The sequence below is a fragment of the Seriola lalandi genome, unplaced genomic scaffold, assembly GCF_002814215.2.
Source record: "Seriola lalandi dorsalis isolate HSWRI2012SDOR001 ecotype SW California unplaced genomic scaffold, Sedor1 jcf7180002054306, whole genome shotgun sequence".
Lineage (NCBI taxonomy): Eukaryota > Metazoa > Chordata > Actinopteri > Carangiformes > Carangidae > Seriola > Seriola lalandi.
The window spans coordinates 832385-857478 of record NW_019524859.1 but is presented as its reverse complement, the minus strand read 5'-3'; the positions used below and the strand labels follow the sequence as shown (position 1 = coordinate 857478).

Sequence of the window (25094 nt, the reverse complement as noted above, 5' to 3'; positions counted from 1 at the left end):
ATACAAACAATACAAACAAATACCGTCTGCAGCAGTCAGGTTTGGATGGCAGTACAAAAGTCTGAAGCTCACATTTGCAATAAAAAGTAGACCCCTTGTGGTTACAGAGGGAAATAGATGCAGAAAGCTTAACGTGCCCGACAGCCTGCTGAGGGCTGCACGGTCCGACCGCACCGAATGGGAGGCGGCAACCTGCACCGACTACTACACACAGTCTGTAGTTGTTAGCTGTTTGTTCTGGTCGGAGGAAGAAATCAAGGAGCCCCAGAAAAAAAAATGGACAGCGACAGCAAGAGCAAGATGAAGGAGAGATTTGGCCTGAGGCGGGACATCTTTAAGGAGTTCCTGGCGGAATTTCTGGGGATATTTGTCCTGATAGTGAGTACCTCCCTCTGCACCTGTCATCCAGCTTAAACAGCCGCTTTAAAGCTGTGAACCAGTATGCTAATAAGGTGTCAAAGTGGGTCTCCAGGGGCTCTGACTGCTGTCTCTCATATGTCTCTGTTAACACATAGTATAGTCTGGAAATAACAGAGTTTCTCTTTGATGTGCTCAGATGTGATTTGTGCTTGTAGAAATCATAACAAGATGTGACTGATGTGGGACTGTTTTTTCTCACTCACAACTCATCCAAAAGTGAACTGTAACACAAAATGTAAATCATTATAAACACAGCAAGTCATTTCCTTTCAGCTATGAGGTCACGGGGAAAATAAAACATGGTTTAAAATAAGGTAATGATCGATTCACTTTGCACCTCAGAGTAGTATATCCTGGTTTTCCTTGAGGAGGAGGAGGAATGCTTCTCAGTTCTTATGTGTTTCTAGTCTGGACTATACTCGCCTCCACCTGTCTCACCTGAGCTCCACCTGCCCACTTTAGATGCCACATCAGAGGAGTGGAGAAGTGATGCAGCCTCCACAACAGCCCTTTTTATTTTTGGATGACTGCTCTCATCTCAACACTTTTTTTTTTCCTCTAAATTGCTTCTGCCTTTTACCTAATAAGTGGGGGATTAATTATTTTTTCCAAAGCTCCAAGTTGGACAAATTGTCTGTGGCAGTCGGAGGCTGTTGGTGGACAAAAGGGTTAGTGTTAATGGCGGGTATAATTGGAATAATTAAAAACAATGAGTCTTTCTACCTCCACCCTTTGTGTTTTTGTTCTTGTCTGTGTCCCAGCTCTTTGGATGTGGTTCAGTGGCCCAGACGGTGCTGAGTAAAGGGGCTCTCGGGGAACCCTTGACCATCCACGTTGGTTTCACTCTGGGCGTCATGATGGCCGTCTACATGGCAGGGGGAGTGTCAGGTAAAAGTCGCCCACACTTCATATGGATGCACAAACAACTCACAGTCATTACAATACAGAAACATCCACTTCTCAGTTCAGAGTCAACCATTTGATCCTTGCAAGTTTGCAACTAAGAAGTGATTTCATTATTGTTTAATCTGAATAAATCAATTAATCGTTTGTTCCATGTGTCAGAAAATGTTGAAAAATGCCAGCTGCAGTTTCCTAAAGCCCAAGGTGATGTCTTCTTTTTTCAGATTTACAGTCTTAAACTCAGAGATATTCAGATTACTGTGATATTAAACACACAGAAGCAGAACATGTGTATAATTAAGAAGCGAGATCTAACGGAACGTTGTGTATTTTTTTCTTAACAAAATTACTTCAAGGAATAATTATGATTGTCACTAATTAATTTTCTGTTGATTGATCAGCCGATTAACAGACGAATTATCGCAGCTCTACCTGCAAGCACATGTAGACACCAATGCCATTTTGTTGTGAAGTTGTTTGTTTTGGTGTTTTTTTCTCAGGGGAAGAAAATCTTACAGTTATTTAATATTTCATCCAGCAGAAAGCTACAAACACAGGCTGGTAACAAAGGTCATCCCTCCGTGTTTGTCTGTGGTGGAGATGCAATCTTTGGTTGTGGAAGTCTGGCCCACCTCTTTGCTCTTACAGCACAAAGACAGTTCTCCCATTCAGATTACTTTGTGTTACTGTTATTGCCATGTTCAGTAAGTATTTCCATAAAAACTCGGTGCATTTTCATCTCGGATCACTGACATCATTGCATTAGCTTACTGATCTAGATAAAATGGCCTATGAAGAGTGTAGACCTCTGTTATGGACTTGCAGTGTTACATAATGGGGAGCAATGGACCTATAGTAACATTTTTCTCTGGTCTTTAAGCAAGAATCTTTTTACTGGAGAGTAAACAATTAAGTTCTGTAGTTCAATTACCCCCTTGAATGAACTGTTTTTGTGTAAGTGTACTTGAGGGCTGGAGATATTGTATCCTGATGTCCAAATGGGACTTTACCAGGTACATTCCTTGAGGATTATTGCAAGAAGAGCCTGGTGTAATTTGCCAGCAGTGATAGGGATAGGAGGGAATAGTTGTTAAATGTCACGGTACTTTTCATGGGCTTTCTGAGCCAAAATGGTGAATGTCCATTAATCAGGGAATAAGGGATTCAACATGTCAAGGGTTGCATTGTATAGGCCCCGTGTATAGTCATTTCCATGATTCTTGGGAGCAGAAAAAGCATAATCAAAAGTGGAAAAAAGAGATCATATAAATGTTGTGGTGTCTGATGGCATGATAACTGCTGAAAGGAGTCGTTTGACATTTTGGAAACAAGGGGAAACAGTTAACCTTAGTCTGTCTATGGGGAACAAAATCCACCTTCTGCCACCACTAAAATTCACTAATTAACACATTATGTCTAGTTTGTTTAATCTGTAAAAAAAAAAAACATCAAGCGTAAAAATAACAATTCACTGTTTTATAAGTTAGTGAGCTTTAGAGCGGGTGATAGATGGATTTTGTTACAGAGACAGGCTAGGTATTTCCCTCTGTTTCCAGTCTTTATGCTAAGCTAAGCTAATTTCATAACCTCATATTTAACAGACAGACACGAAAATGTTATTGATTTTCTCACCTAACTCTCAGCAAGAAAGCAAATAAGACCTAATTAATGCCGTAATTGACCCTCCTGTATATGTTTTAGTACATCAGAATATTGAGGAATTATATATGTATAAATTTGTTATTATTATTATTATTATTATTATTATGAGGAAATATACTGTACCTAGTTTGAAGAGATCAAAAATTATTCATTGAGTAATTTGGAAAATGGAAAGTGGTACACATTTAAATGAGCTTTACGTGTTTTTGTTGTTGTTTAGTTTGGTTGTGGCGCTCTGACTCATGTTACAGTGATACTTGTGCTACACGTTTAATGAGAGGAGTTGTAGAGCTTCAGAGGAATAGTAGCAAAGCCTGAGGACAGGGAGGTTAATATATGGAGAGCTTTTGCTGCATGACTGGGCCATTCAGCCCCAGGGTCCACAGCTCAGTGGGAAGCTTCTGTCCAACGACATCTCTGAAGATGATCATAGGTATTGGACTAATGAGCTTTACTGGGGCATGGGTCTCTGGAGAGGAGGGGGGGTCAGGTGTGACAAGCCTGGCTTTCTAGGCTTCCCTGGCAGGACGGCCCCATAGGAGAAGAAAACACAGTTGTTTTCACTTTGTAGTCTCAGATTTTAGATGACAGTGTACCGTAAGTGTGACACATCATGGTCACTCTAATGACCTGCAGTCTACGTGTGCCTTAAGCAGATTCAGGCAGATTATGTCAGATGCAATTCAGGCAGGCAGGTCTGGCTGGTTGTCGTGGTCAGTGTTTGTGAACAGGATGGGGAGATTAACAATGGGCGCATGGCTGATACCCCCAGTGGTGTTACCACAGCGAGGTCAAAGCCAAGATCCCAGAGTGTTAAATAAATGACCCCACACTGCCGCTACAGCCCAGTAACAACTGGGCTGTGGTGAACTGGAATGTGTTCAAACATTTAGAGACAATGTAGAATATAAGAAAATAGGCCGACTCTGACAGCCATACAAACCCAGTGCCCTTTGTTTGAAAATAGCCTGAAAGTTTTGAATGAATGAACAACAGAGGGTTTAAACTCAGGCACTAAATAATCAGACAGCTCATCACTGACTGTTTTAATCCACTTACCTTGTCTCGTAAAAGATGACGAAAAAGACTTAAAATGCTTGGCTAATTAGTCGCTTAGTCAATTAATCAATTAGTCAAGAAGAATAAGAAAAATAATCAGCAACTATTTTGATAATCAATCATTTAAAGGGGAACTCCATCCATTTTACACATCAGAGGTCTTGGCGAATACCAAAACATACGTGAAGAGAAGTTATATAAAGCCTTTTGTGGCTCCAGAGGAAACTGCGTGAAGTCTCGTACATTCCCTCAAGCTTGATTCATCGTCTGTCGAGTCTGAAGACTACAAAATCCTGCCTCAAGGTTGCATTAGCCGCTTACACACCCACGTCTCCAATCATACTGTCTGTGGCTGAGTTGCAAGGAAGAAAAACATATATCTCTGGTTCTTCTGCATCAATTTCGATTGTTTTTCCTCGTGAGTCATAGAGTAGACTGTTTGAAGTCATTTTTCATTTTTTGATTCCAGCTTCTAAAGTGTGAGGAGTTGCTGCTCTTATATCTGATGTGATGATAAACTGAAGATCTTTGGGTAGTAGACTATTGGTCAGACAGGGCTTTAACTGGTGATGGGTATTTTTCATTTGGTTCTTTTCTGTCACTTCCAGTTGTTGTTCTACTCTTCTTTTTAAAATACTGTACTGTCTGTTATGTTTTAGGTGCAACTTACGGAAGTGTTACTTGCTCTTGCTCATTTGTTTTGTTGCGTTGTTCCAGGAGCCCATGTGAACCCGGCGGTCTCTCTGGCCATGGTGATCCTGGGGAAGCTACCGCCGAAGAAGTTTCCTGTGTATGTGGTGGCACAATTCCTGGGTGCTTTTGCTGGATCTTGTGCTGTCTATGGGTTGTATTATGGTAGGTGTAAATGTATAAATGTCATCACTACCAGAGAACTGTCTCAGAAAGTGAGAATAACTGGTTATTGAAGTGAAGCTAATTTATTGATCCCGCTTCGTGAGATGGCGCCTTGTTTTTATGTCTGACTTATTAATATTAAAACACAAAAAAGTTGTGATAGTTGTAATAATTGCAATAAACAATTGCTTACCTTTATTGTATTTTCTTTTCCACAGATGCTTTGATGGAATATACCAATGGAGAATTTGCTGTTACTGGTGCCAATGCCACAGCCAACATATTTGCATCTTATCCTGCACAACATCTCTCAGTCATAAATGGGTTTGTTGATCAGGTGGGGGCTTAACACTAACTTGTATTTCCCCTGAAAATATACTATATCCACATGGATGGTAATACTTTACACAACCTGCCTGAGAACATGAAAATTAGAAACAATTTTTTAAACTTATATTAGTAATTAGCTTTGGAAGGCTTTTTCCTCTTTTTTTAAATGTGTAATCATTGATTATCATTGAGATACCAAACATTTTCCAAAAAGATTCTGTGTATGTGGAAGTCACTAAAGCATACAGAGGCGCATGTGTGAGTGTACATTTTGTGCAGTCATGGGTATGACAATAGGCATAAATGGAGTTGTTTACTGATGTATGAACAATTCTGCTTTGATGCTGAGAATAACTACCATCTGTTCTGGATGAGTACGAGGTGAGATGGACATGTTAGTTTGTGCATTTGAGAAGGTAATTAGGATGTTAAAGTCTAATCTGTTAATCTATTTTTTCTTTCTTTCTTTTTTTGATCATATAAATTTCAGGTTACATTCACATTAACAAGAGTTTGTTTTATAGGATAGAGATTAGCATTATGTTACTTAACTGATTTTACAAAGCCATGAATTCTGCAACGTTTACAGGCATAACAGATGTAAACGAAGCAGCTACACCATCAGAAATATTAACAATTAACTTTCAGTTATAATTATTACAAGACATGTCAATGAATTTCAGAGTAAAAGCAGGTTCTAATCATGTGTTTTGATATTTGACAATGGGCATTTGGATCAACGATTGTGTGGTTTTAAGGGCTCAAATTAGAGTCTGTAAAGTATAACAAACTTGATATTTTCAAATAATATGTTATTATGTGAAAATTTACACTCTTTGATAATCTCACCCCGGAATGTTTTTTTTTTTTTAAATATATAGCTATATGAAACTATATAGTAACGCTGTTTCATACAGACTGAAACCAGGGGAAAGGGGAAGCCCCATAATAAGCTTAGAGGCAGGTCAGAGGTCACCATAGCAGATGAGGTAACTGAAAAACATCCTCTCTACTACAACTACAACTACAACAACAACAACAACAACAACAACAACAACAACAACAACAACAACAAACAAAATAAATGGAATATAACTGTTGCTACTTGCCTTATTCTTTTGCTCTTAAGGTAATTGCAACTGGCGCTCTGATCCTGTGCATCCTGGCCATCACTGACAGGAAGAATATTGGTGCTCCAAAGGGCATGGAGCCTCTGTGCATCGGCCTGATCATCATGGCCATCGGAGTTTCCATGGGTCTGAACTGCGGCTATCCAATCAACCCGGCTCGAGACCTCGGCCCGCGGTTCTTCACGGCTGTGGCCGGGTGGGGCATGGACGTATTCAGGTAATTTTAATGATGTGTCATCTGTAAAGCACAGTGTTTGAAACAAATATGAAAGAGAGAGTTATGTGGGGATTATTATCAGAAGGACTTGTACAGAAAGTGGAAGATATGTTTTCTGAGCCGCCTGCCTGAGGCACAGTCAATGTGTGATGTAAGAAACTCAAGTTTGATCAAGCGGTTACTCTTTCCTGTCCCACATGAAGAGCAACATTTGTGGCTCCATCTCTGCTCTCTTCACGATGTGAATAAATATTTCAAAGACCATACATGTTTTCTCTGCATTTGAGAAAGGGCTCTGGGATTCAAGTGAACAGGGAGAGATACCATGCACATAAATATGAAATATTCAGCACTTCATCACTGAAATGGCACAATTGTGTGTTCCTCATTCTGTCTTTCTTCCTTTTATTTTATCCCAGTCATCTCAGCAGTTTGTATTTTGTTTTGTTTTTTTTATTATTTTGTTTATGCTCAAATCAGTATCATATCTTGATCAGAAGGATAAAAAATATTGTTCTTATGGCATGTGAAAGTGTCTTAAAAGAGTGTGTAAACTCTCTAAAACCACAAATGGAGTTATACATTTTAGCAAAAATTCATTTACCATCTACAACATTTTTGGTTAAAGGCACTTTGTTGAGGTTTTGACCACGAGTAGTTCTACGGAGCAGTGCTTTGTTTGAATCACAAACTGTGCAAGCACAGGAACGAGGATGCACTGTTACACACACATGTATCTAGGTGATGACTGACAGTTGTGGCTGTCACACACCAAATAATTAAAGCTAATTAAAGTTAGTAAACATGGATATACACAGTACAAGTTACCAAATGGCTCTGAAAATGTTTTATGAAGAAGGAAAAGCAATCAACAACACCACAGTGTGTGACAGCCTCTGGGATACACAAAATGTGTTTTGCTAAGAAACACTTAATGTAAATGTAACATTTTATCATTTATTTGCATGAAGCGTCACTGCACACCTTTAACACTTGTAAATCTGAGTCTTTGGTTCTGTTGCAGAAAAGGCAGCTTGTATTCACACGTGATAGTAAAAGGGATCTTTAACAGTGTGAACAGGAGGAAGCAAAGCAACCCAAACATTTCTTTTACAGCACTGTCCTTGAGCTTGTCCTGGGAAAACCCCAGACACGCTCAGGACACACAGGAGATATCGTCTCTTTTGCATGTTCAGCTTTGTCCTGCCCCAGCCACCTCAGATGTCTTGTCAGTGCAGAGGAGGGAACCCCCTCTCAACTGCAGCCACAGTTAAATAAAACCAGAAACAATAACATCACACAGCAAAGGCGCTGCTCTAATATCAACGAATTGTACATTTGAAATACTGTCTGCACGCTGCAAACAGAAGAGGGGACAAGGTGCACCCCTGTCTCACTTTCACTCTGGACTTTGTCAAGAGTGCAAACAAAGCTGTCACTCCACATGTATATAAACTCCGTGGCATTTTGTATGCTGCACACCTGCATTATACCACTTGAAACATTTGCCAAATCTTAAAACACATATCGGCTGCATTAGCAAACCTGTATCCCCCCTTGATTATCTGTGAAAGGCTGAAATATTGGTCCACCATTTTGTGTTGTTGACATAATCCCCATTGTTCTTCCTGAAACTGAGTATCACCTTGTAGTTTCTTTTCCAGCTACTTGATTTAGGCTTTAATTCCTACTGAGGCAAAATGCTGTGATCCCTGGAAGAGGCTCAGAGTCTAACATTGTTGACTCAGTCAGTGCGACAGACTCTTGTGCCAGTTCAGAGGCTCTTTCCTCAAAATCCCTGTGATATTGAAGTGGTGTATCTACTGTGTTTCTTCTGGTTTTCACCAACATTCCCAGATGAAGTCAGTGTTGTCATGTCTGTGAACAACGCCCTGTCTTGTTCTTTCTTTTACTCACATGTTGCTTGTCTCTGTTTCGACAGGTGGCAGATATATGCTGTTTGTGTCTTTGCCCTGAGTGCCCAGTTTATCATTGCCTCTGTCCTGGTCCTTTCTTTCTAACCCCTTTGGAAGTGCTAAAATGCATTAAGAAAGAATATGTGGTTGTTAAATTAAGAACAAAGCACTGCTTGGATAAAAAAGATGCCTTAAAAGGAGTAATATAAGCGTAGACCTGGATTAAAAGGTTATTCAGAACAACTAAGGAATTTTAAAAGCAGGATTCTTGATTTATCTTCAAAATAACACAATATTAAGCAGTCTACAGCTCGCTCTGGGACAGATACATTTTCTGATGCTTTCTGTCCCCATACTACAGCTTTAACGATCACCAGATGGCTCATATGACCTTACAAATATCTAGCACGATTGCTTTAATGTACATATAAGCCCTTGGTACTGTCAGTTTCATGTAATGCATATGTGCTTCATGTGCTAAGTCAGACATAATCTTTTACATTTATGATATAAACAGTGCAATGTAATGTAAAAAAAAAACTCAAATCAGGCTGAGGACTGAGTGTGAAGGGTGGCACTTGGCTCCATAAAATGTTCATGCTGCGTCAATGTGACCCACTGTCTCCTGGCCTGATCATCTTAGCTGTGGCAATAGATTAAAGTCTATAATCCAGCCGCCTCCCTCCTGTAGTCTATTTCCTGAATTCCCTTCAGGAGAAAAAGATGACCCGCTCAGACGCTTGTTGACTTTCAGGCCTGTGCATCAGCTCTGTTAACTGAAGCCCTTTCACCTGCAGTAAAGTCTCCTAACAGCAACATTGACCAGAAGGACTCTAATCTACTCCCTGGCTAAATAAAACAGTCCGTCTGAGGTCAGCCAGAGCGAGAATGAGGACACATGCAGTAGGTCTAACACACAGAGCTTCTTAAGACTTTACTGTAATCTGGGATAATTGCATATAACTCGCCCCAGGTAAGACGATACAAACATAAACATACAAATTGGAGAAGCAGTGTAAATTATTTAATGTGAAAGACAACTGCGCAATTCAACAATGTAGTTCTATAGTGTTGGGGGACCTGCGAAAGAAAAGAAAGGAAGTGAAGCAGCAGAGGTCAAGATACCCTGACTTTTTTTGTCAAGTGAGGGTCAAGCTACACTTCCTTCACTTCCTATATTGCAATGCAAGTGTCTTTCATTTATCAAAAGTGTATTTCATTGTTCAAGAGTCTTTCCAATTTATAACTATGATTGGAAAACATTTCTGATATAAACGCACTTAGCAATTAGAAATACCTGTGACAGTAAAAGTTTCTGAAAACCAAACCAACAAGGATGCTTCATATCAGCCAAAGTCTAACCATTCAAGGTAATTAAAAGAGTAGTCAAATCTTGAGCTTATCCTTTAAACCCAGACTTAAAGGATATAGTGTTGTATTGTCCATGCATAATATTTCTAACCTGAAGATGAATGACTTTTAGTTGTCTTATGACGTGAATGTTGACAACTTTTTTGGTTTGAATCTTATCTCACTGGATGCTCCTACAGTGTGTCATGGCAAGGACAAACATCTTTATCCCATCCCCTCCCCACTGAAGTATCCCAAGTATCAATGCTGGGACCCCTCCTCTCTGCAATATACACCACCTCCTTGGGTTTAATTATTCGCTCCCATGGCTTCTCATATCACTGCTATGCAGATGACACCCAACTACCCTGTCGTTCCCGCCACACGACCCCTCGGTCTCTGTACGGATCTCAGCCTGCCACCTTCAACTAACCCTCTTCAAGACTGAACTCCTAGTTATTCTGGCCAATCAATCAGTCTCTCCATCACAATATCAATTTCCCTGATTGCGGAACAAGCTAACGAATGCTATCATAGCAGGGGTGTCCCTCTCTACCTTCAAGATTATGTTGAAGACTCATGTCTTCCAAGAGCACCTCCTCTCCTAACACCTTTAACACACTAACATGTCTAACTAGCACTTACTATGCACTTTCGATACACTTCTTTACTTGTTCTCCTGGCACTTATTAAATAGATGTAGTACTTTGTACTTATGCCAAAGTTTCCTACTGCACTGAAGCTTTAGTGATGTCTCTCACTTGTAAGTCGTTTTGGATAAAAGTGTCTGCCAAATGAGCAAATGTAATTGTAAATCTTTCTCCTCTCTACCGTCCACCCAAAATGACATGAATGTAACATTAGATTCTCTGTGCCTGGGAAACTTTCTCATTCATGCACCCAGTTTGTAATTCAAGGTTTTAGTTAAACATTTTTAGTCTGCTGTCACTTGAGTAATGTCTTTAGACTTGTCAAAGTTCCTTCAGAAACACAGAGGAACTACAGTATCTTGATAGGTTGTGTAGTACTGCTCAGTGGTGCCGCACCCCATTAAAGCAAAGGTTTAAGATTTTAAAGGTTTAATTCATGCAGTGACGGCGTGTAAATAATAGTAACTACATCGTTAAATCGTATTTTCTCCTAATTATTTATGTGTATATGTTCTTACTGCAGAGCTGGAGGTTGCTGGTGGTGGATCCCTGTGGCAGGGCCCATGGTCGGCGGAGCAGTTGGAGCGGGCATTTACTTTCTCTTCATTGAGTTGCACCACCCCGAGCCTGAAAAACAGGAGGAGAACAACATCCAGGACAAATATGAAATAGTAACTATGAGTTAAAATGTAGAGAAGGGGCTGCAGAGCAAAGCAACAAAGCTGCTGATTTTTTCTCTCAGATGGCAAAAATGTTCTTCTAGATGAAGAATTTTTATACATTTCTACAATACATTTACAGTTAATGGTTTAATACACCAAACATCCGACTACACGATTTCATAGTCATTTATAAAATATGGATGAATGAAGTCTTTTTGTCTTTTTTTGTAGGAAGTCTGGTGTATTAATAAGTTTCAGGGGCTCCTTCATTTATTAAAATGTTAAACTTGCTTATAAAATATATTATAATTAGACATCAAGCTTTTTCTTTAATTCCATGATATAATAACCTTGTCTGGAAAGTTACAGCTTTATTATAACTGTGCAGTATTCTTTATATTCTCCTATTTCGTTACTGAGATCATTTCGTCTCATTAGAAATATTTGCCAAGTTTCTGTACAGCATTTGTATTATTTTTACTAATGCCTACCTTACAAACAAAGGCATTACATATATGTAGCACTTAGGAAATAATGGTTTAATGTGGAAATGTAGTAATTTATACTATTTTTTGTGTGTTACAGTAACGGGTGTTTTGTGGAGTTTCTCCTTTGTTCTGTTTCACTTGATTCTTTGTGTGTGTGTAAAAAATGTGTGATCGATCGCTTTATCTTGCTGACATTTATGTAGAAAATCCAGCCTTAAAAGATTTTACTGGTGTTGCTTACTTTTTCAGTTATTTTCATAATCCTGTGACACACAAACTTCTGTCCTATTGCTGGATCAAAGATTTACTTGTTACTGAGACCCTTTGATATTGAAAAGCCATAACTTAACATGAGACATTTAAGTGTCTGCTTTCTGCAAAAGAGAAAAAAAAAACCAAAACAGATTTTGTTTCCAGCAGAAACTTTTTCAAATGTCACTGAACTCTGTGATGAATTGTGTTTGAGGTAGAGCACACACTGTATCAGGGGCAATATGCAAACACTGACTGTAACTGTTTACATTAATAACTCTTCAGAGCTGAAGTAAAATGTGTAATAGAACACAAATGTTTGGGATGGTTTACATTTGGTTCCAAGTTCAACCCTGAAAATTGGATAACAACATTACAGGTATTAAAAAAAGGAACAACACTACTTGGAAATGTAAACTGGAGTTGTAAAAACACTGGATTTTCCTTTATTAATTGTGTTTTTGTGATTCATAATGTTTGTATCCTGTGAGCACAGAAATGTGAATTTGCAAAGACAATCCAAATGTAAACGAATATATATTAGAATACTATGACTTGTAATTCAGCCTGTATCAATGGATAACATACTGTAAGCATCACTGTCAGACAACATGATGCACTTAGATCCACAGTATGCTAATGTTAATGTGGATATCTGTTGTCGGTTTTACAGGCGTTTATACTTGCATTAATGTGAGATTCTATTGTAGTGTATTGAATGTCATTTTACAACAGCACAGTGTTTGTGTAATGTACAAGACACTTGTTTGGCAACATGACAATCACATAGATTAGGGTTTTTTTTTTTCATTTGTTGTTTTACTTTTATAAAACAGAAAAAATGTGAAAATGTAGTGTGTCCATTGTACTTCAAACCCTGTATGTGGCCTATGTTTGATTCAGAATTACTAGTGTGCATGTTTGAAAAACTGTTTAAAGTGTTTGTTTCACTGAACCCGTTCAGCTGTTCAGTGAAGTGGTTTGTATGTTGGTACTTTTCTCTCCCTGTCCCACACTTATGTTAGTGCTCCTGGCATGAGTGGCAGCCTGTCACTGAATAAACTTTGCTGAAATTATGTATTTGTTCACACTTGTTTTGTTGATGTTCTAAAAACTACAAATAAATAGCGGTGTAACAATATATGAGCAGAATATTTAGTGATATAAAATTTAGGATGGTTCCTCAAAGGCATCATTTTTTTGTTGTTTTTTTTATTTGGAAAGCATTACGTTTTAAAGAGTGAAAATAAATATAAATCAAATAGTCATAACATTTTTTCTCTCAGAAAATATTTCTGGCTGATATTGTTTTTAAAAGAAAACAACATGTACTGTACTTGTCCAGGCCAGGAATTTCAATTCACTTTCTTTGAAGTGAAATGCATTTTGCAGGGAAATGTTTTGTCCAATCAGTTCAGACATTTGCTCTTTATTTGAATGAAAATATTGTCAGAAAATATAGTTCATAATCCAATTTGACATTTTTTTTTCACAGAAGGTGTTTTGACATGGGACATAGGAAAAGCACAGGTATAAACCTGTATTCTATAATATTGTAACTATTGAAGTGGTTACACACACACACACACACACACACACACACACAAATAAAATAAACAAATAACATCTTCAATCATAACTGTAGTCCAAAACCCCCCAAGTAATTACATGCATACAAGCCATTAATCATCAATGGGAGTAGCAAGTATAGCAGTAATGCATAAAAATTTAAAAGACGACAACTAGAAAAGCTTACATAACTTCATGGAGAATGGATGAAAGAAGATGAAGAGTGTACTTTTTACACTTCAGTGCTTTCAGAGCTCTTCCCCCACAGTGTGTTCTCTCTTCGACTTGAATAATATCAGCCTAGTTACTGTACTGTACTGTAAGTACAGTACAGTGTACTGTGGCTCATATGAAAATATTCTTTCAGTTTTTAATCTGAAAAGGAGTTGTGCATTTGATTTCTTATGGCAGCCCAATTCATTATCATTCTTGACATGATTTGTATTATTGTAATTTTTTTTGTTTGTTTTTGTTTTCTTTTGGACTGGATGCACTGTTGTATTTGTGTATATTTTTTCATAATGGCAGTGATTGGCTGCCGAAATACAGTGACTAGACACAGAAGCAAGCAAGCAAACACACACACACACACACACACACACACACACACACACACACGCACAGATGCAATACTTGGAAAAGCAAAGGTTCATCATGTTTGCTGCAGATGTGACATCACCCATTAGACAAACTGCAACTTTAACTCCTCTGCTGCTGAACTGAAGTTAACCCTTACACAATATCATGTGTTTACAGCCTGATATATTCATATTTACAGCGGTTATTCTGTTTATTATTCTGCTTAATGGAGATAACAGAAGACAACATTCACTGAAGCCTGAACTAAGTATGGAAACTATGTGTCTGTGTGTTTGTATGTGTGTGAATACTGGCCTGATTTGGGACATGGCCGACAGTTCTTTACTGTCATATTCTATAAATAGTAGAGTAGTAGTAATTCACCAATGCCATTTTAAGTATTTTTAAAATTTTTATTTTTATTTTTTTTATTATTAGTATTGCACAAGAGTTAGAAAAAAAAAGTACCAGACATCAGTATTTAAGGCTCTCCATGACCACCGTTTGACCATTAACCTTGTTTGTTTACTGTGCTTACTCACACCATTTATCTCAGACTGATACTTGGAAAGAATCCAGTGAAAAGGTGACGGTACCTGAAAGAAATCATTGATTTTGTTTCATCATTTGACATAAAAAAAAAAGATCATCTTTGAATAAAATCTGCTGTTAGCCTGTGAAGAGCTACTTTTCAACTGTTCAAACATGTATTGCAGCAATGCAGGAAAATTCAGCATCTAATTCTTGTAGGGATTTACTCATCCATGTTTTATCCATAGCCTGAAACTGGCATTTCTGTATGCTTGTCAGTTTTTCGTCCATCTATCCATTTACAAAGGCAGTTACAGCTGTGTGGTACTATTTTGAGTTCATTTAAACTGCAAAGAGAATGATATGGATCTGGTGTCATTTCAACCTCTCAGCACATTGTACCACCCCCCCCCACCCTGTTCATTCCTCCACTCTTTCACAATGTGTTCGATCTACACAACTCGGCCCCCAGCCAATCAGGATAAGACCAAATCCCCCTGATAAACCATTACTCCTGGTGTTCCCTCTCCTTCTGTACAGTACAGTACAATGTGGTTCCCACTCCCACTCTGTTCAAGCCTCAGGACAGTGATGAGTCTTCCTTGAAAGAGCTTCTACACTTGCAGACAAAAGGATTTCACCTTCAGACTCTACATTACCTACACCCCCTGCACCCCCCCCCCTACACTAAAGATCTGTGCTTCTCACCTGTGACAGAAGTTTTGGTTCAAAGGAGGTAGTGTCTGTGAGACGCCATGTCTGTGGTCAAACTCCTGTGCTGTTTGCTGTTAACATATCACCTCAGTGAGGGGAAGAAAATCAAAGGAAGCAGAGCAGGTGAGTGAAATGTCATGTTTACAAAATCCCAAAAGACATTTTTTGCATATTCAACAGATTTCAAAAATGGATAGATGAATGAATGAAATCTACAAATCAACAGGCAATTCAGAAAACAGTTGACTCATTGACAGTTTGGAACTGGATTAGTAGACTGAATTTTTATGGACTGACACTGTAGTTCAAATGTGAAAAATATTACACATCCTAAATATGATTGTACACGTCATATTGATGGCCGTATTATCAGTCCATGTATTAATTAATTAATTAATACTAAACCCCTGATGACAGGTTTCAAATTGGGCCTTTAAACCTCTTAAACTTGATATTTCCTCTCAAATTTCATTCTACCACATTTCCTGTCAATCTCCACTGTCCAATCAAATAAAGGTACAAAAATGCCCCAAAAAATAATTTAAAAAGAAAATCTATTCTAATCAACCACATTTCTTTTTGGGTGTAAACTTTCCCTGTTCTATCTTATCTTATTGTTCATTTGAAGTATCTTGATTTAAAATACATTATGTATCAAATGCTTAATTGAGTGTTTATTTAAAATCCACTGAACAACATAATGCTCTGTCTCCAAATATCTTCACATCTGGTCGTTAGATTGCTAAACATCTAATTTGTTTTGTGTTACTGTGTGATGTATATTTTATTCTATTGAAGGCTTATGATTCAGATTGTATATAAAACAATTAGGCTTTTTTTGATCTGCTAAACAACTCATTAAATTGTGATTATATTTTATGTTTTCTTTAGATCTGGTTGGTCTTGTCAGTTTGAAAATGATAGTACACACTACAGTGTGCTTGTTGCTGAAAATATAGTAAATACAATTGCAAAATACTTGCTAACAAATCTGTCCAGACTGTTGCTGAAGTTATAGTTCTGATCAGTTTTAATTCCTTTCTCAAGTTTGTTACAGATGCATTTTGTTTGAATAACTGTTAAATTATCACCATGAAAATTTTACAACCAATTTAGTGATAATGCAAAGTTTTCTGTTATTCAAGTGTTGCATTCAGTCAGTTGTCTCTATTTAGCTGATTTAAACACATCTAGATACGGAGATGCAGATTGGAGAGAACAGCTCTTCAGTCACTGCACATAACATGCAAATTATTGCACTTATTTTCTGCACAAAAAACTGTATCGTGCTAATGACAGAGTGTGGATTGTAAAATACATCCAGTACTCTGTCAGTACACATTTCTGAATTACACTGTGTTTGTGCTCCAATCAGTCAGACTGTTTCTAATTACTCTCCATGTTCGTGGATAAACAGTCATAACAGGGAGGAGACACACCAAAGAAAATGTGGGATTGAATTAGCAGAGGGAATGATGTTGATTGATGAATGAATAATTACTTTCATTACTTTCACTGTCGAGATGTTGTCATCATAGGCTTCATATCAGCAACCAGAGCTCATCTGATGGCGACTGTGTCACTGAGTGTTCAGGCGCCTGGGTTTCTGGCATTATTAACGTTACCATTTTAGAATAATAAACATGCTGGACAGGAATCAATGACAAACTATAAAGGAAATGTCATGATGGATTTCCTTGGAGGAGGATCTATGATGTTTGCGAGTGAGAGTTCTGAGGTTTCTGGGCTTCGCTTTTTAACATGTTAAGGGAGGAGGAGTTTAGATAAGAAATTATGAGAAGAGTCTGGCAGAGATTCACTTGATTGGACATTTTGTGAAGTGTGCATCTGCCAAAGAGGTCTGCATGACCTGGAAACACACCAAAGTGTCTCTGAAAGGGCAATAGTCCAAAAGGGACTCAATAGTGATTTCTTCCTGCTTACTCCCAGATGATACTATCAAAGCATGAATTAAAACATTTGCTCTGCTCTCGAGCGGACAAAATAAAGTGACTTTACCTGCATTATTTGTAATTATTCACCTCAAAGTAAACACATCCAGTACCTCAGCATGTTCTGGCATGCAGAGTAATTAGAAAGAACAAACAGATAACTTCTCTGCTGTTTGATTTCCGAGGTGTAGTGGACACCGAGCAGAGGAGAGTCCTGACGGGGAGAGAGCCGTATGTCAGCAGCTCAGTCTTCAGGCTGCTTTTAGAAGGTGAGGACACCTGCACACTGGACCCTCTGCAGCTGCACACTCTCACCTCCTGTGGCTTCAACAGCAGTAATCCCCTCATCATCATCACTCACGGGTGGTCGGTAAGGTCAACTCCCGCTTTCCTCACGCTTCACTGACTTGAACCACTGCATACAAAACATGGAACTTGACTACAGGAAAAGAAACATGTTCAAAAGCCTGGAATATACTGAAATAAGAAAACATAAAGTATACATCCAGAGACATTTCTTTATGTGAATCACAGATGAATTCAATTACATATTCAAAATTTGGACTTTTTGTTTCACAATTTTATACACTGGGCCTATTTGGTTGGAGTATATGTTTATTCTTTCCATTTTAATCTTGGTTTTGAGCATTATAAATAGGAGTAATACTGTGCACATGCACTTTGATTAAAAACACATTTCTAACAGGCAGTCTCTCCTAAGGTGGATGGTACGATGGAGAACTGGGTACTCAGGTTAGCCTCAATCCTAAAGACAAAACTGATTGACATCAACGTGGTGATCACCGACTGGCTGTCCCTGGCTCACGAGCACTACCCCATAGCAGCACAGAGCACCCGCACTGTTGGAAAAGACATAGCTCACCTGCTGCAGTCACTTCAGGTCAGGAGAACTTTCTCTACTGAAGGCCACTTTATTTTCATGTCTGCAATGAAGTAAAATCTGTTAAACTAATCAAGGTTCATACTGAAGAAACGCCATAAAACTGCACCATATTGCAGTTGCCAAAATCACCTATATATCAAAAATCCCCAACAGGAACAGTATCAGTACCCAGTTAGAAAAGCTCATTTGATTGGCTACAGCCTTGGAGCTCACATCTCTGGCTTTGCTGGAACCTATCTGGAAGGTCCAGAGAAGATTGGAAGAATTACTGGTGAGTTTTTCCACAGTGTGAATGTAACATCTATGCTATCTTACATCAGGTACACATTTTAGATTCACAGGCCAAAATAAACATAATTTGCAAAGGGATATTTTGGATAATGAACTTATTTATTCTGTACTATAAAACAAACCTGTTCTTGATTGCATATTGTGGGTTTTTCCAGGCCTTGATCCAGCGGGGCCGCTGTTTGAAGGCATGTCCCCCACAGACAGACTGTCTCCTGATGATGCTGAATTTGTGGATGCCATTCACACCTTCACTCATAAACGTATGGGCCTAAGTGTGGGCATCAAGCAAGCTGTGGCACATTATGACTTTTACCCCAACGGAGGAGACTTCCAACCAGGATGCGACCTGCAAAACATTTATGAGCACATATCCCAGTATGGGCTCCTCGGTACGATAAAGAACACACTGTAAAACTTTATAAAATTATGACAGAAAATGTACTTACTATATGATGTGATCCTCTGGGGAATGTGAATTACATCACACAGCACCAAAGTGTTGGATAGAAAGGACATCCTTCTCTTTTTTTATTGCAGTAGTGACGCATAAAAATTTAAAATATTTTGCCCTGAGGGTGAGTTTGGAGGAGAAGCCCTGGAATTTATAGAATCAAAAAGGTTTATCCTCTGAGGACCATGCCTGTGCTAAAAAAAAAACAAACAAACATGGCAATTCATTCAATATTGTTGAATGGTGTTATAAAAAGGTCAGGGTCAAATAGTCAGCTTTTGTACAAAAGCGGACAAGCTTATGTAGAGAGAGTTCATCCTCTGGAGAGAGTGAATTTCCTCAGTTCATTTCATGAGTAAATTTCATGACATTCAGCTCAGTGGACTTTGATATTTCTTGTGTAAAGACATTTTAGCCTAAAAGTGGTGTAAGAAAGGTCAGCAGGTACCAAAAACATCAGGGTTTAACTTCTGAGAACCATGAATATCATCAAAACCTCACTGTCATCCACTGTCACAGCTCTCGCTTGAGAAAAAGTCACCTACAGTACAGGAGTTGAATCTTCTATTACATTCACCCTGTGTGTTTTGCGGTCTGTAAGGATGATTTTTTTGTGAAATTAAGTTCTTGTTCAGGGGTCAGAGGGGCCATTCAGCTTTCTAGTATCTCTTTGAGCCATTTACAACCCTACATCAGAGCAGTGTGTTCTGGTGCTTTACTCCTCACTGGTTTGGCTCTTGCTCTGCTCTATCATAATATATTTTTTCTTAATTGGTCTTGCCACCTCAAAACAGTGGTTTAGAAGCCGTATCGTAAGCACCAGTTCATCTTTTGCTTGTTGACAGTTTCTCGCTCTGTGTTCAAGCAGATGCATTTGATTCCTTCCAATCACGTGCGAGTGGCTCTGGGATTTATGGTGCTTCTCAATCCAAAACACATCCGCATAATATGACATTGAGAGCCACATTAAAGCATCTGTCATCCTCAGGAGTTAATTAGCAACATGTGCCTTCCTCCAATCTGTCCATCCCTCTGAGCTGAGCTGCCTCCAGGCTACAGCAGTCTACTCAGAGAAAAGACCCTCAGAGCAGACCAGCATCAGGCATAATGAGTCGCTTTTAGACAGGACAGTGTGATTGATGTCAGGATTTGGTGATAATTAACTCATCATCACACTCAAAGGAGAAAATTTTGTGTGATGTGAAATGATCTATGAAAACTAAGATCAGGTTTGTTTAAAAGCTCAATGTGTCATGTTTTAAATTTCCACCATTTTTTCATTCCCTCCCAAAGGTTTCGAGCAGACAGTGAAATGCGCTCATGAGCGATCCGTCCATCTATTCATTGACTCTGTGCTGAATAAAGACATGCAGAACATGGGCTACAGGTGCGGTGACAACAGCGCTTTCGACAGAGGTCAGTGTCTGGACTGTCGCAAGAATCGCTGCAACACACTTGGCTACTATATCAAGAAGGTTCGCAGTGGCAGAAGCAAGAGGCTCTACCTGAAAACACGCTCTCGGATGCCTTACAAACGTATGTGGTTGCCCATAACATTTTTCAACCAAACAGGTCCATGATACATTCATATGCATATCTCCAGTCATTATATAATCAGGTTACAGACCAACGTAGCTTCATGTCTTTCTTGGAAATTCAATAATTCTACAGATATATAGCCTAGACGGATCATCTGAGATGGATGCACTGGGTGATGACATATTTTAGCAACATCAATGGCATATTTATCATTTAGTTCAGTCTGGTGATATTGTATATCTTACTCGTTGCCAACAAATCCCATAAAAAGACCAAACAAGGACTTTTTTCTACTAAGAAGTATTTCCTTGTAGCCAGAGCCTGATACAGATTATTATTCCGTGCCATAGAGCTATTAAAAACACATCAATGAGTCAGATCACCGCACGGGGTGACATGTTTTGCTATGACAATGAACATGGACACTGATGTTTGATTTGAGTTAATCCCACTTATACTGTCCTCAATACTCAGAAATACTCACTAGAGCACCAAATGTGTATTATTCTGCTGCTAAAAATAGTTCCCAACAAATGCACACATTTTAAGCATGTTTGCGTAATGTTCATCAAAAACAACAGTGCCAAGCTGTTTTAGCACATCACTGAGCCTTTAAAAAAATGTAACTAAATATCTGTGATGCATTTTATATCTTTAGTTGGAACAAATGGTTTTGGGGCTGAGTGCCACAGAAAGGGCAGGGAAACTCAGAAAGTACCTAAACAGATACGTTATTGGTTCGGAGATTTTCATGGGAGTTGTAGACAATGACGAAAATCTATTGGCATCACTGTGAAGCAATATACATTTTTTGATTTTGGTGAAAATGTGACATGGTGGCCTTTTTCATAGTTTTCATAGTTTTGCAAGATGCTGGCTGTCAGGGCACTCAGTATTACTAATCATCAAAACTGAATGGGATTCAGCTTCTCACATTATCACCACTACTTCTTCTTTTTCTGTTTTCTGGTTTGCTCTCTGAAGTCTATCATTACCAGTTCAGGATCCAGTTTGTCAACCAGATGGAGCGGATCGAGCCCTCTCTCACCATCTCCCTCACTGGAACAAAGGAGGAGAGTGGAAACCTCCGCATCTCCTTGTGAGTACTGTACCACCGCCCATCAGGCTTACATTACATCACATCTCTGCTCAGCGTACTCAGTCTTTGACACATGCAATATGCAGCTGGGCTCCCAGCTCTATAAAAGAAAGGAAGCAAGTTAAGAAGAACAGCTGACACACATGGAAACAACTCAAGCCCCTGCATGAAAGAGAACTATAAATGTGGATGATGGAGTAAATAATTTACTCAAGACACTATTCCCTGACAACTGTGCATCAAAGAGCCTCAGGCGGACCAGGGCGAGCAGAGGAGATCTCATGTGCTGTCCTGCTTGTCTTAGTTGTAGACCATCACAACAGAGGGTCTTTGCTTTGCCAATAAAGTACTGTGCCAGCTTGATATAGAATGTTCCCTAACGACTGAACTCTTGTCTTGTTTTTTTGTGTCTTCCATCTTAAACACGTTCCACTAGCAATGAAAAGATCTCAGGCAATAAGACCTACACCTTCCTCATCACCCTGGACCGAGACTTGGGGGATCTGATGTTGCTCAAAGTGCACTGGGAGGGACCGGCCCTGTGGAAGAATGTGTGGAACCAGGTGCAGACCATCATTCCCTGGGGCGGCCAAAGGAGAAATCCACTGCTGACTGTGGGCAAGATCAGCGTCAAAGCAGGCGAGACGCAGGACAGGTACTCCATTACAAGTAAACGTCCTGCATTGTGAAAGCTGTATACTGTTGGTAGTTTAATCCATCAGTTTCTTTTTTTGAAAATGCAAAATGCAGACCGTTGTGAGTTCATCTAAAAATTAAACATGTCCCACAAGTGTTCTACAACCCAGCCGGCTCTTTGGCCTAATTAGGCTGGTATGTAAGGTCGTTTGTAGTTTCTTTTTATACATTAGTTAGTCAACTAACTTACAATTACTACAAACACCAAAAACGAGCAACATTACAACCATATTTTCAAATACTTAAAGTTAGTACCTACTTGAAGAGATGTTCGTTTGAGATTTATTATGTTGCATCATATTTTAGAAGCAGATCAAAAATTTGTATCAAATAATTGTGGGGGGGGGTAAAAAAAGACTATATTACTGTTAGTGACTATATTACTACTATGAGATGTAATGGAGCAGAAGTATTAGGTGTCAGAAAATGGAAATAGTTAAGTAAAGAACAAGTGCCTCAAAACTGTAATTATGTACAGTACATGAGTAAATGTACTGGAGGGCGCATGAGTAGTCAAGTTAAAAGAGGAGGATTATTATTAGTCTTAGAGGATGATCGCTACATGAGTATTATTATTAACTGTATATATTTAATGCCAGTTACATATCATGTACTATCTGAGAAAACTGCTAAACTAGATACAATAACATCTCCTACATCGGCACCATTGCAGACCTCTAATGCCACCTAGTGGACTGTTTCCCGATCACAGAAACTGCTCTCTGCCACACACTCTCTCTGTGTAAACGCACCACGTCAACACCATTGTTCCTGTTCCCTAGGACATCTTTTTGTGCCATGACAGACGATGGACAACATGTTGAGGTGTCACAAGATAAAGTGTTTGTGCGCTGTGAGGAAGACACACCAAGACAGCGTAGAAGAAAGCCCAACTAGTGGACTAGTGTGGGTTCCTTAATCTGCTCAACAGACTGAAGATGTCTGATGGATTCCCCAGAAGGTCAAGACTGGATGAAGTTTTGTCAACTCCTAAAAGTTGTGCAGGTTTAGGGAGCACATTAGAAATCATTAAGTGTCTGAAAGATGTGGCACTAAACAAATGGTGTTACAGTTTAATAAATTAATTGAAAACTGAGGCTGGAAAATAACTAGCAACTTCTGTGAATTGTGTTTACAATTTACAGAGATATTTGTTTAAGATTGATTATGTCAATAACATTTTTAATAAGATAAGTATTACATGTGATCTCAAGCGCAGATTTACATTTCTGGCTACATACAAATGTCTTTCAGGGGTATAAACAGTCGAGAGTTTGTCAATTCAAATATTAACCACACAGTAAACACAGAAGTTCAATGACTTTTTATGACATTAATTCCAAAGACTGTAAATGTTTGTTTTTTTTTTAAGTGTGTGTACTGTGTAAAATGATAAATCTCCTCATTTTAAAAACCTACATTAGTTTTGCCAATAAACTCATATAAATTCACTTGTTAATCAAACTCAAACCAGAGCAATAAACATACTCTATTCTTTTCTATTCTATCTTGTGATCCAGTTGTTTTTTTTTTTTTATGCCTGTGTGAAGGTGGATTCATGTCTTGAAAACTTCCTGTAGCACACAGCTGAAAGGTCCAGTCAATCTGAGAGTCAAAGCTCAATCAGTAATCAGAGACACTCAAATAGAAGCAGTTCCAAGTATTTAGCAGGGGGTGACTCCAGAGGGCAGACATTTCAAATGAGAGACAGTAAACTCAAAAGGTTTAAACAACAAGACGGTATACCTGGAAAGCTGAACAGTAAACCCCGTCAGACCATCGCTGCAGGACTCATCACTGCCATGACTGTCAAGTTTTATGCTGTAATGAAAACAACTTTTAACATACGTCGAATACGAATTGTAAACTTGGCTCAAAGATGCACTCAATCCGTATCATAATACTAACTTGCTATCATGATCAAAGAGGGAAAACAAACATTTGATCAATTCTTATTTATTAATATATTTCAAGTAGTTCAATAGAAATTATATATTTGCACAATACCTTTGCAAATTTTGTAAAATTTCCAAAGTAAGCATAGTGGGAAACGGAACAAAAAAAAGTAAACAAAAACAAAAAGACACAGAGGAGACATTAAAATCAGACAGCAGTACTGAATCTGTCATTTTGGATTCGCAGTTCACATCACTTAAACCTCAGTGCACATTTTCTCAACATCACAGAAACATGAAAGAAAGAAACTCATCCCAGAGAATATTAATGCTAAACACTCACCATTATCCACATCATACTATAGCAACAAAAAGATAACAAATATTCAGCACGCACGCACAAGCTTTCAAATTTGCACAAGATGATGAAAGAGAAGCGAAAGCACTACCAGTAGCACCAAAAAGACAAACAAAATCAGCAACACAAGCAACAGAGGATTGTTCAGAAACGTTCTGGTAGCACAGACACGAATAACTGTTATGAAAAAACACAATAGAATTTCCTATGTACCCATTTAGGAGAAAACAATGAAGGCATTTCACTGTGAAGAGGTTAACTCGTTTGCTGTTGAGTGCTGTGATACTCTGCATAGAATCTATCCGATCGTCATCCTTACACCTTGTGCACAAAAACACTGCTGAGCTGCAGCTGTGCTCACACACAACTCTTTTGCAAGGGCAAGGAAAAAAATCTATCCATCTAGTCTGTCTTTGCTCTATCAAGTTGTTACCTCCCAAAATAACTCTAAAAAACTATACATATATATTTCTTTGTTGGCCAGAAACTCTTGGTATTCTGCACTCTCATCCATCTGTCAGGGACGTTGACCTTGATTTAAGTGAAAAGTCAAAGTAGGCCAAAGCAGAGCTGGACAGTCATATAAAATCATAGAAAGTAAATACTAATTACAATCTCTCAA

General features: G+C 38.6%; 2 protein-coding genes across 5 annotated transcripts; both read left to right on the top strand.

Moving 5' to 3' along the window:
- The first annotated feature begins 112 nt into the window (after positions 1 to 112).
- Positions 113 to 12970, top strand: aqp9b (aquaporin 9b). The gene is made up of 6 exons (XM_023406415.2): positions 113 to 378; positions 1182 to 1308; positions 4762 to 4899; positions 5118 to 5236; positions 6359 to 6576; positions 11016 to 12970. The coding sequence occupies exons 1-6, from the start codon at positions 277 to 279 to the stop codon at positions 11176 to 11178; spliced, it is 867 nt and encodes a 288-aa protein (XP_023262183.1). The 5' UTR covers positions 113 to 276; the 3' UTR covers positions 11179 to 12970.
- Positions 12971 to 15095: 2125 nt separating this feature from the next.
- Positions 15096 to 23726, top strand: lipca (lipase, hepatic a). 4 transcript variants are annotated; one of them, XM_023406386.2, is made up of 9 exons: positions 15096 to 15410; positions 17431 to 17609; positions 17961 to 18140; positions 18297 to 18414; positions 18590 to 18823; positions 20179 to 20421; positions 21409 to 21523; positions 21960 to 22178; positions 23002 to 23726. In XM_023406386.2, the coding sequence occupies exons 1-9, from the start codon at positions 15329 to 15331 to the stop codon at positions 23114 to 23116; spliced, it is 1485 nt and encodes a 494-aa protein (XP_023262154.1). In that variant the 5' UTR covers positions 15096 to 15328; the 3' UTR covers positions 23117 to 23726. The 4 variants fall into 4 exon arrangements, with proteins under 4 accessions (XP_023262154.1, XP_087030169.1, XP_023262153.1 ...); XM_087174043.1 differs by having other exon boundaries at positions 17946 to 18140; XM_023406385.2 differs by having other exon boundaries at positions 17425 to 17609.
- Positions 23727 to 25094: the final 1368 nt, after the last annotated feature.